Genomic DNA, 12115 nt, shown 5'->3' with positions numbered 1-12115 from the left:
GTTGTTTTCATCTAGTGGTAATTTCTGTATCCTCAATTTTTAAGTACCTGCAGCCTATACATTTTTCTTATTTCATTGTACTAGCTATAAGTTTCAGAAGAGATTATAACACATGTAATGATAGCGTTCACTCTTACCTTTTTTCAGACTTAGTAGAAATGCCTCTTCTGTTTCCCACTGACAGGATAAAAGTTGGTTTTGTATAGAAATGTGTATTCTTTATTCCAATAGTCTGCTTTTCCTATATGATAGTATTTTTATTAGGTTTTGATTTAAAATTTTATCAGTAAAGATAATATTTTCTTTCTTTTCTAGACAGTGTACATGAGTTATATTACTGACTTTCTCATGTTTAGCACTGAATCCTAAACACATGTACATCCACCATCTCTGAGGCAGTGCATTTAAATATTCAAAATTCTTTGTTTTGGTTGGAAATGTAAAATAATTTACAACTGTTTTTGCAACTCTACTAAGTGAGACAGAGCCCTAGTTTTTACCATTTATTCCCCACACCTAAATTAGGGTTATTTATTGGTTTGAGAGATCAGTTTAGAAATGCTTCTCCTTTTTTACATTAACAGTTGTACAACTTGAATAATTTCTGCCTGTGCATGATCTTAGTTAAAAAAAACCCTCCAGGGCTTGGTGTATTTTGGATTTTTTTTAAATAATTTTTTCTACTTCATTCTTTTTTTTAAAAAAAGTTAATTTAGTTCAGTTAAACTTTCCCAAATGGACTTTAGTAATAAATATTCAACTTTTTGCCTGAGCTGGCTTTGAACTGCAGTCTTCCCATTTTCCACCTCCAAGTAGCTACAGTTCTGGGTGTGAGCCACCATACCCAGTTGCCATTGTTATTATTTCTTTTAATTGTCACCTTTCATGGTATTTGTGCCTTCTTATATTAGAAATTGAACTTAGAAAGTACAGATAGATATTCTGGCTACCTTTTGCTCTGCTTTTTTAAGTTTTCTAATGTAAACTGACAATGTTTAGATTTAACAGGTTTTAATCATTAAAAATACTTTTTAATTTTAATTTTAATTGACATAGTAATTGTGCATATTTGTAGGGTGTTGTGTGACATTTTAGTACGTGTATTTAATGTGTCATGATCAAATCAGGGTAATCGGGATATCTTATCACTCAGACACTTACCATTTCTTTCCATTGGGAACATTTAAATCCTCTTCAGTTGTTTTTTTGAAGTACTCTGTTAATTGTTGCCCTACTGTGCTGTAGAACATTAGAAGTTATTCTTCCTATTCAGTTGCACCTGTGTATCTGTTAAGAGGTTTAGAACTTGATTATCAGTTACTTCTAGGAGGTGTGTGTGTGTGTGTGTGTGACTTTCTTATTTACAGAATCTTAAAGATATTACAGTTGTATGTTTGTTAACAATGATGGAAGAATATTGGAAACATCAATTGCTTCAACTTGTTTCAGCTTTGGTTGACACTATTCATGATGTATAACTCATTTCCTTAGTGTCAGACTCTGCTCCAATGAACAATTTCTTAAATTGTCCTTTTGCTCTCAGAAAATGTGTTCTCTGACTATAAATCTGATTGATAGCAAAAGCTGCTTCTGTTGTTAGTGCTCATTCCTTTATGGAGTTAATCGAAGAAAGGATGAGAAACTTAAAAATAATCAGTCAGCTGCGAGTTCTTTATCTGGTTATTATCATATGACTGCTTTGTTTAAGTTGTTTGAATTGGCCAAAAGCAGGACAAACCTATTAAGCTCATGCTTACATTGAAAGATTTTTCTTAATCATCAAAGGCTAGAATGATTAATTTGATTGATTAAATTTTTAGATGGGCACTCTTAATATACGACTGGGTTTCAACACCTGTTTTGTAATAATCGTTTCCCCTCCAGCTCCAGCAGTTAATACAGACCTTACAGATACAGCAGCAGAAGCCTCAGCCTTCCATCCTGCAGGCCTTGGATGCTGGTCTTGTGGTTCAGTTGCAGGCTCTCACAGCACAGCTTACAGCTGCAGCTGCTGCAGCCAACACACTTACTCCCTTAGAACAGGGGGTATCTTTTAACAAGGTAACAATCATAATTTCAGGCCTGGTCTAAATGAAGTGTTGAATTTTATGCAATATCATATGGATTCTAATGCTATACATTATATTTTATCACTTTTTGTTTTGTTTGAGACAAGGTCTTGTTACATAGCTCAGGATGGACTGGAACTTGCTACTTAGCTCCAGCTAGCCTCCACCTTGATTCTCCTCCCTCAGCTTCATAAGTTGCTGGACTTATAGGAAGATACCATTGTGCTCAGGCCATTGACTTATTTTACCTTAGTTTAGGTTTTTTTGAGACAGGGTCTTACTGTATTGCTCAGGTTGGCCTTGAAACCTTGATAATCCTACTCAAGTGGCCCTGGTGATGGGATTACAGATGTGTACCACTATGCTCTGCTCATGGGAATGTTTAATATACACTTTTTTGTATAAGACATTCTAAATTTTATAAAAAGTTCAAACTTTTGAAAGAAAATTTTAAATTTCTCTCAAACCATTGAGTAATGATGAGTAGTCAGTGTATTCTCCATTGAGGCAAGTGATTATTTTTTAGACTTTCTTCTTTGATAAATGGTACAATTCTGGTAATTGTGGTTTAGTCAGTGTTCTTTACTTTTAACCTGCTAAAATTAAAATTATTCAGTATGTGAAAATTCAAAGGAAAGTTACAAGTTGTTACTATGCTGTATTATGATAAATTTAGGCTTAACTATAAAAGGTAGTGTTTTTGAAATGAAAATTTTTTTGTGTGTAATTTATTGTGAGGTAATCTTAAGTACCTTATAAAAATATATCTTTATCTTTAACATCTTAATCATGGATATATTATATCCATAATAAGTTTCTGCTACTATTATTTTCATAGGCAAATAAATACTGATTTGTTAGATTATTACTTAGACTTTTTTGACCAGCAGCTTCCAAGTATAATTCAGTCTAACTCTTTAAGTAGCTAGACTACAGTACAGTCTTTAAATTGAACATTGAAAAGATAGTAGAACATTTTAAGATCAGGATCACGCTAAGAATAGATACATTGATTATGGTTCTAGAGGGTTTTTTTTTTTTTTAATGAAACTGTATAACTGTATTGCCATGGGCAGGTCACTTAATTTAATTCTTAGGCCTTCTTCTGTGAAATTAGAGTTTTAGTGTTTCTGTTGCTTTTCTCATATTTGTTTTGTTATATAAAACAATGCTGTGTCTCCCACCATCCTCAGGAGACACCATAACTAAGACTCCTAGTCTTGCCTGATACCTTGGCGGGGTGTGTGTGTGTGTGTGTGTGTGTGTGTGTGTACACTCACATACATACACAGATGTATTCACATATGTACATATTCTATCGTCATTTTTTCTATACATACATACTTAAGATAATGTTAATTTATAAATTGAATGCAGTAAAAGATATACAGTAACTAATAATAAAATAGAACAATTATATAAAACATTCTGTAATAAAATATGTGAATGTGGTTTCTCGAGTCAAGACAGATATTAATATTGTCATACTGCAGTTGACTGAATAAGTAAAGTTGCAGAAATCCAAACCATATATAATGGGAGACTACTAAATGTCAAAGTGTCTTAAAGCAAAATAAAGATCCAAGTAAATTGCTTCGCTCTACAGTAGTATACTATAAAATGATATAAAACATTTGCATTAAATTATAGAGATAGACTAATTATATCCCATTTAAAATAGCATTTGTAGCATATTTGTATGAAGGATTTTTTAATTTGTCTCTTTCTCCCACTTTCTTAGAAGTTGATGGATAGGTTTGATTTTGGGGACGATTCTGAGCATAGTGAAGAACCCAAAAAGGAAATTCCAACTCCTCAACTGTAAGATTTACATTTTTCTTTATAACCATGATTTCTTTTTCTGTTGTATTGTTATGAATATTGGGCGAGATGGCTGCCATCTGAACCACAAAGTATACCTTGACCAAGTTGGGGTTATTTTAGCTATGAGCTCTTAATATTATAAAAAGAGGGAGAGTTGCCTTTTTATCGCATCCTTTGATTATTTGGACTCTTTTTCCAGACCTTTGCAAATAGTTGGAATGTTCAAAGTTCCTTATAGGAAAATTGATAAATATTGGTAAGTCTAGTTATGACACTTTCTATGTTTCTGTTGGCTTTAAATTATTTAATTCAGTTGTGAGAATATTAGCACTGTAAGGACAGAACTTGCTTCTAGTGTCAAAGTCAACTCCTAAAAAATGTGCCAATTTCTTGAAAGTGCATCAAGCTAACCAGAAATAGGGACTGGGGTTATATGGATTCTATATTTTTATTTAAATGACTATATTTTTCCCCCTAAATAATTTTGCTGAGCCCTAGGTTCTAAAAGAACATATGAAAAGACCAGTAGGAGGAGGATGTGGGAGAGTGGGAGGTAGAGGTTGGGAGAATGGAAGAGAGAGCATGAATGATGAAAGCCTCTAGGATTGTTATTTCAAAAACAGGTTATATATTAAAATATATAGTTACGGGATATATAAATGTACGTACATACTCTGTGTTAGAGATTTTCCTTAACAAAATTAAAAACTAGTAATTGTGATTATAAAGTTGAAAGGAACATTTGAGAATGTAAATCAGTGTCCTAAGCAATGTAAGAATCTCCTTTAACAGTCTGATAATTATGTATGCAATATTTTAATGCCTCCCAAGACAAGAATTTAAGTAATTATTGTTACTGTGTGTTCTTTTGTTAAACTGAATCCCATCTTTATTTTCTACACACTGATTCAAACTTTGTTTGCTTTCTGAAGCGAGGAAAAACAAATTTTACTCCATTATATTCTGAGATGTAGCTTTTTCACTATCTGAAGATAGGTATCATTCTTCCCCATAGGTTTATTTGCTCCAGATGAAGCTCAGTTTTTTCATCTGTTTCAAGGCTTCTCACCATCCTGCTTACCCCTTTTGGGATGCCCTCTTTTTTGTTCATGTCTTATGGCACCCAGAATTCCAGGTGTATTCCAGATGTGAATTTCCCAGAGTATAGTTAAATTGTTGTTTTCTCTATCTAAACACTATTTCTGTTAACATGTCTAATTTTGTATATGCTTTTCTAGAGGAAGCATACTAATTTTTTAAAGTTTATGGCCAATTATAATTGTAGATTTTACACATACAGATTGATAGAACATTTTCCCTGTTTCATAGTTAGGAAAGAAGTTCAAGTGACTGTTTAAATACTTTTAACTTTTTAGAAGTGTTTTATTGAAATTTTCTTAAAATGCTCTAATGAAAGTCACTAATTATATGTAGTTTGTATGAGGTAATAATATTAGATCTTCCACAGAGACTCTCTGTTATGTATTTATTGAAACACTGTTGAATACATTTCTCTTTCAAGGTATTAATGCTATGAAGTATTCTGTTTTGGGTATTAATATTTTTAGAAAGAAGCATTGTAATAGAGTATGTTATGTTATATTGGCATTTTTTTGTTTTCTTTGAATACTCCCTTGTTTTCGTATTACCTTTAATAGGTTTTAAAATATATTTCCACCTGTTTTCCTTTTTAGTTCTCATGTTTCAGAATCTGTGAACAATTCCATTTTTCATCAGATAGCAGAACAGCTACAACAGCAAAACCTTGAGCATCTCAGACAGCAGCTCCTGGAACAGCAACAGCCTCAAAAGGTTCATAACCCCACCTTGTGGTCCTTGGCATTATTGCTGTGTGTGTTCTGTAAATTGGCATTTTTGTGTGGTTGTTGGTTGTGTTTGTTCATTTCTGATCTTAATATTTTCTCATCTGTTACAGTTTTTGCCAGCCACTTTATTTCCTTTCTAAAGTATGGTGGTATTCAACTGTTTATTACTATACAGATTAGTCTTTTTCTGTAATCAAAATGTGTTGTAGCAACTTAACGGATCCGTATTGTAGATATTAATTTCTACAGTATACTGGAAGGAGAGAGCAGAAGACAGGTGATGTTTCAAAATTATCACTTAAAACTCCATGTATTTTCGTATCCTCTCTGTTCCCTATCCTGCAAGGTAACTTGCAGGTAACTGCAATTGCATTATTGGTAATGATGGTAACAAAACAGATTGCTCTTTAATTTTAGAATTTTAATTGCTACTACCATGTGACAGAAGCTTTCTTAGGCATGCAGGAGACATAGTTAACATTTAATTCTCATGAGGTAGGTATTAAGATTCCTCATTTTTACTCCAGACTTGAAGTTGAACCTTAGTGAGATTAAACGTCCAATTAAAAAGCATACAGCCAAATTTCACTATCATCATTATAATCTGTAATGCTATTTCTCTGCATTCACTTTCTTCCTTTGCTAATTATTGTAAAGTATATTCCTCTGTCACTTTTCTTCCTTTTGCCACTATGGGCAGTAACTTAGTCTGAATTTTCCATTATTCCAGGAAGATAAAAACAGACTACAAAGATGATGTCTCTTAATCTTTATCTTGAAATATAATGCAGTATTTTTGGTATTGCATTAAAAGTGAATGTATTTCACTATTAAATCATACTTCTCAACAGTTTGATTTTTTTTCTGTTTTGACATAATGGGGAATAGTAGATGAATAATCATGAATAATAACTAGATAATTCTTGGGAATGATGAAATAGCAAAAGGTTTCAAAATACAATCTTTTCATATAGGTAAAACTGGTCAAAAAAGAAAGTCAAAAGTTAAAATTGGTTGCAGTGGATCCTGATAGTTATTCCCAGGATTTACCTATTAAATAGTTAATTAAGAATGCAATGCAAGGTTGGTAGGATTAGATATGGAACTTGCGATAAGTGATGAAGTAAAAAATAAATTTTCTGAAGAATAGATGACCCCTGAGTTGAGACTGAATAATAAAACTTAGGATGAAGTTGTGTTGCTAAGAATTCTGTTGTTTTTTTCACCATTTAAGCCAGGGCTGTGGTTAAAACATGTTTGATTTGTTCTCGAAGATTATACTTATATTCTTTTGACCAATATTGTGGCATAGAGGGTCTCTGTCAATTCGAACTTTAGCTTTAATGTATTTCTCAATTTTGGAAATGCTGTCTGTTCCTTCGTGAGTTGAGGGACTTAGAACTGTTTCTTAAAACTGTCTTTACCCTCTAACTTTTATGCTGCTTTTCTTACTTCTAGTTTAAACGTTAACTGTTTGTAAGAGTTACATATTTTGAACTGCCTTGTGAACAAATTGCTGCTCTAAGTGGTTTGATACAATTCAAAAATGACAGAAGTCCTGATCTTGCTTTAAGATTGTTTTTAAAAGGCACATAAAATACTCAGTTTTAGTACGTTTAATGATATTGTTGAAGAATGCTAAAAACTCTTAGTTTAGAAAAATCATATACACTAAGGTGATTTACATCTACAGTAAATTGCATGAAACAACTTCTTAAAGATCACTCTGGCACATTTATCCCATTATTGAATGTGTGTTTGAAATTCCCCAAATAAAGTGGGGTTTTTTTGTTTTTTTGTTTTTCTGGTGTGGGGTTTGAACTCAGGGCCTCATGCTTGCTGGGCAGACTAAAGTGTTTTGTTTTTTTTTTTTAAACAAAATAAAAAAGAACTCTGGAAATTATTATACAACTGAAGCAAAATTAAATGGTCTATCTAATCTTGTTTCTTGTTTTTTTGATAGTGAGGATACCAATTACCTAAATGATTTATAGAGCTGTGCGCCAGTGGCTTGTGCCTGTAATCCTAGCTACTCAGGAGGCAGAGATCAGGAGGATCACAGTTCTAAGCCAGTGGAGGCAAATTCTACGAGAACCTATCTCAAAAAAAATCCTTCACAATAAAGGGCTGGTGCAGTGACTGGCTCAATGTGTAGGCCCTGAGTTCAAACCCCAGCACCACAAAAAAAAAAAAAAAATTTATAGGAATAGAGATAAAATCATATCTTAATATCCAGTTGGACATTACCACAATAAATAAAAACACCTATTTTATGTTAGCCAGGGCTGATGGCTCAAGTGATGGCCTGCCTACCAAGCGTGAGGCCTCAAGTTTAAACACCAATACCACAAAAAAAGAAAAAAAAAATCTGTATTCGTTGATATATTGTCTTTGTGTTCTTATAGAATATCTTCTTTATTGCCTTTGCAATTCTAAATTGTAGGTAGGCATTTGTATTTTTCTTAGAATAAAACTCCAAGTTAATTGGAAATAGTAGCTCCTAGTTGTTCTTTTCGATCATAGTAGTTCTTAGCTATGGATCACCAGGAATTGCTTTTTACTGATCTTAGATACCCACAAGATTTAATTTTAGATTTTGTGTACCAGGTCATTTTTTTCCTCCATAACAATCAGTTTTCTTTCCTTTAAAAAAAAAATTAAAACAGTATAATACATGTAATTGTTAATCAGGTTCATATTCATTGAGATCAGGTAAGGATTATCTCCGTATCAAGTTGCTCTAATTCTTATCCTAGGAAGAAAGAGTTTTACATTTTAAGTGTTCCTATAATTTAGGCTTCATTACCTATGTTTTATTAGAACTTTCAAGCTGTTTTACATATCTCAAAATACTTCCTATTACTGTTATTCTATGAGTTCTTAAAGAAGTTTAGAAAGACCCAAGGTGAGAATGGTTTTGTTAGATCAGTGATTTTTGTAGTGATGTGAGTTTTGTTTTCCTCTATACATTTAATAGGTGATTATAATTTTTGAATATAAATATTTTATTGAACTTTTCATTTATGCTATTTTTACTAATGCCAATTATCAGTGAAATTACAGATTTATTAATTTACTGCAATTAAATATCATTTATGATCTAATCCCTTTATTAATCTTCCATAGCTTGTATTTTCCATGCTTAAAAAATTGACTTGGGAAATCCAACTTCATCTAACCATTCTACTCAAATATTATAATCCCCTCCTTAAATTTCCTTGCTTTTAAGTAAACTTGGGTTATATAAAACTACAGTTTTAGGTTGGTTATTTTATAAGTGATATAACATGAAGTTTATGTATTGGACTCCTTTAAAACATTTAATTGTTATGTTTGCTATGTGTAACTTTTCATTTATAATAAAAATTATCTTGTTACGTTTTTGTGTTCTCAATAGGCAACGCCTCAGGATAGTCAAGAAGGAACATTTGGGTCAGAGCATTCAGCGTCACCATCACAAGGAAGCAGCCAGCAGCACTTTCTCGAACCTGAAGCAAATTTGGATGATTCCATAGATATTCAGCAACAGGTAAGTGATTTTCTGAGTTACACATTTCTGAAATTATTGAAAGAAATATATAATGGTAACATCTAATGTGTTTCTCTATATGTGAACTTCACTCTTTAGCTGTTCTACATATTCAGATGTTAATGCTAAATGCTACCTGTGAATATTTTTAAAGGCAGAATTGCCAGTATATGAGTAATCTAAACTGGGCTTTTTCTTTGACTTTCAAGGACATGGATATAGATGAAGGGCATGATGCAGTGGAAGGGGAGATCTTTGAACAAGAAGCTAAGAAAGTGGCTGTTCGCTCAAGATCAAGAACTCATTCCCGATCTCGTTCAAGGTTCTTAATGTTTAACAGTAGCTGTGTGTGAACTTTTAAAATGTTGGCTTTATTTCCTTCATTAAAATTAAAAGAGCTGGGTGCTAGTGGCTCATACCTGTAATTCTAGCTACTTGAGAAGCTGAGATTCAAGAGAATCCAGGTACGAGTCAGCCAGGGCAAAAAGTTCATGAGACCCCCATTTCAACCAGTTGCTGGGTGCAGTGGTGTGCACCTGTTATCCCAAGCTATGCTGGAGGCTGAGATAAGAGGATCCTCATTCCAGGACAGCCTGGAAAAAAAAAAAAAGTTTCCGAAGCCCCGTCTTAGTGGAGAAAAGCTGGGCATGGTGGCATGTGTTTGCCACCCCCTCAGTGACTGTAGAAAGTGTACAATAGTAGGATCACAGTACAGGCCATCTTGGGCAAAAAAAAAAGTGAGAATCTATCTCCAAAATAACCAGTACAAAAGGGCCGGAAGCATGGCTCAAGCAGTAGAGCACTTGCCTCGAAAGTAAGTAGACCCGACTTGAAACCCCACTACACTGGGGGAAAAAACATTAAAAGAAATATTTTTCTTCAAATGATTTTTGTAATATTCTTAAAATCCTAAATAGATGGTAACATTTGTTCATATGTCTACGATTCGTTTGTGTAATTTATGTAACAGTAATAGCTGTATCAGGAGAATGGGATGCTGGATTATACTTGATTTTCATTAATACTAGAACATCTAACTAGTTAAGAATATTATTGCCTCCAAACAACAAGCTACATTTGTAACATTCCAATTTACCTAATAATGGTAACAAAATGACCCCCAAAACACCTTCACAAAAGTTGTTTTTACAAATGTTAAGTATATCACCAAGCTATTAGGAAACATCTTTGATAAATGTTATACGTGGACTTAAAGTGCTCAGTCTTCAGCATTTTTCTCCTACCTTTTGCACATGAATGCTCTTGAAAATCTGTACAGAAAATGTTGGAAGTGTTTCAACATTCTTCTTTTGTAAAAGTCAAGAACCTTAAAGTTTTGGAAGTCGAAAACTACCAAGCAGAATTATATAGTGACCTAATACTCTGTTGGAAACAGACTCTTGGTGTACGTAGCAATCTTTCTGTATTAATATTTTTGTCACATAAGTGGTCTGTTTTCTTGGTCTTCATTGTTGTTCTTGATTCCTATTTTAAAATGAACTGGAATACATTAAGAAAAAGGCCATTTTCTTGAATCTCATTTTCCCTTCTTCCTGCTCATTGTGAACAATCACCTGGAATCAAAATCTTGATTGTACTAGGAGCTAAATACAAGATAGACTTTTTGCTACTCACTTATAATTGAGAGATTTGACAGAAAGATAACATTGTTATTAGAAGTAAATTTAAAAAATTTTTTAGATCACCAAGAAAACGAAGGTCCAGGTCACGATCTGGTTCTCGAAAGCGTAAGCACAGAAAGCGATCACGTTCCCGCTCGAGAGAAAGGAAGAGGAAATCATCACGTTCATACTCAAGTGAAAGGAGAGCCAGAGAAAGGGAAAAAGAACGACAGAAAAAGGGATTGCCACCAATTAGATCTAAAACATTAAGTGGTAAGTAACATACTTTCATAAGACTTTGGTCTCAATATTAAGAACTAGTTTTCTGCTACAAAATTTCTCAACCAAATTTTTTTTTGATACTAAGAAATTGAAAAGATCTGGTAAGTAATTTTGTCCCAGGTACATTATATTCAAAATACTAAGGTTATTAAGAATTTACTTTTTTAAAATAATTTACTTGTGATTCATAGAGCTAATATGTACAGCATGATACATTGATTTCTGTCCATACTATAGTAACCAGTTAGAGCATTGAGGTCTGTAGGAGTAATTATTATACGAAGCACATACTTTACTATTGTTACTTGTTTGTTACTGCTGTGCTAGGTTTAAAAGAACCCTGGACTTGGACATGCGAAGCAAATGCTCTATCAGTCAGTGAGCTCAGTGAGCAGTGAGCTGCATCCTCAACCCAACTTTACTGTATAGAGTTTTTTAAGCATATTATAAACCTGTGAATCAGTATGAAAGGAGAAATTCCTATTGTATACAAACTTTTTCTGTTTTGGTATGTTGATCTATTACATTTAATTAGAACAGATTTGGTCATGATGGGTTTTGTTTTAGGACCAGAATAAGTAGAAATGTTAATTACAGCAATATAAGTTTTATTTCCAGCCAGGCACAGTGGCCCAGGCCTGTAATCCTAGCTGCTCAGAAGGTAAAGAGCATGAGGGTCATGGATGGAGGCCAGCCCAGGCAAAAAGTTCGCAAGACACCATCTCCAACAGTGGCTGCGTAAAGTGGGACAGGCCTGTCATCCCAGCTTTACCAGGAAACACAAATGACCTCAGTCCAGGCTGGCCCAGGCATAAAGTGAGGTCCTATCTCAAAAGTAACTCATACAGAAAGGGCTGCCAGCAAGTGTGAGTCCCCAGGTTCAACCCTTAGTACTGAAAAAAAAAAAAAATGGTTGTAATTCTGCCTTGGGGATTCTTAATGGGTTATAATCTAAGGTGAACT

The 12115-nt window shown here is 33.5% G+C and overlaps 1 protein-coding gene across 7 annotated transcripts in view; it reads left to right on the top strand.

Annotated features, from left to right (window-relative positions):
- Scaf8 (SR-related CTD associated factor 8) overlaps window positions 1–12115 on the top strand; it is a 182512-nt gene that overhangs the window by 44912 nt on the left and 125485 nt on the right. For all 7 annotated transcript variants that reach the window (XR_012447396.1, XR_012447398.1, XM_074071881.1 and 4 more), the window contains 6 exons: window positions 1885–2061; window positions 3811–3890; window positions 5588–5705; window positions 9117–9248; window positions 9458–9570; window positions 10950–11143. Coding sequence is in view for 5 of the 7 variants with exons in the window: in XM_074071881.1 (XP_073927982.1) it covers window positions 1885–2061; window positions 3811–3890; window positions 5588–5705; window positions 9117–9248; window positions 9458–9570; window positions 10950–11143 (814 nt within the window). In the remaining 2 variants the exon portion in view is untranslated. The remainder of the gene's footprint in view (window positions 1–1884; window positions 2062–3810; window positions 3891–5587; window positions 5706–9116; window positions 9249–9457; window positions 9571–10949; window positions 11144–12115) is intronic.

Source organism: Castor canadensis, chromosome 1 (assembly GCF_047511655.1).
Source record: "Castor canadensis chromosome 1, mCasCan1.hap1v2, whole genome shotgun sequence".
NCBI lineage: Eukaryota > Metazoa > Chordata > Mammalia > Rodentia > Castoridae > Castor > Castor canadensis.
Note: the sequence above shows the minus strand (reverse complement) of the source record. Positions and strands in the feature narration are given on the sequence as shown.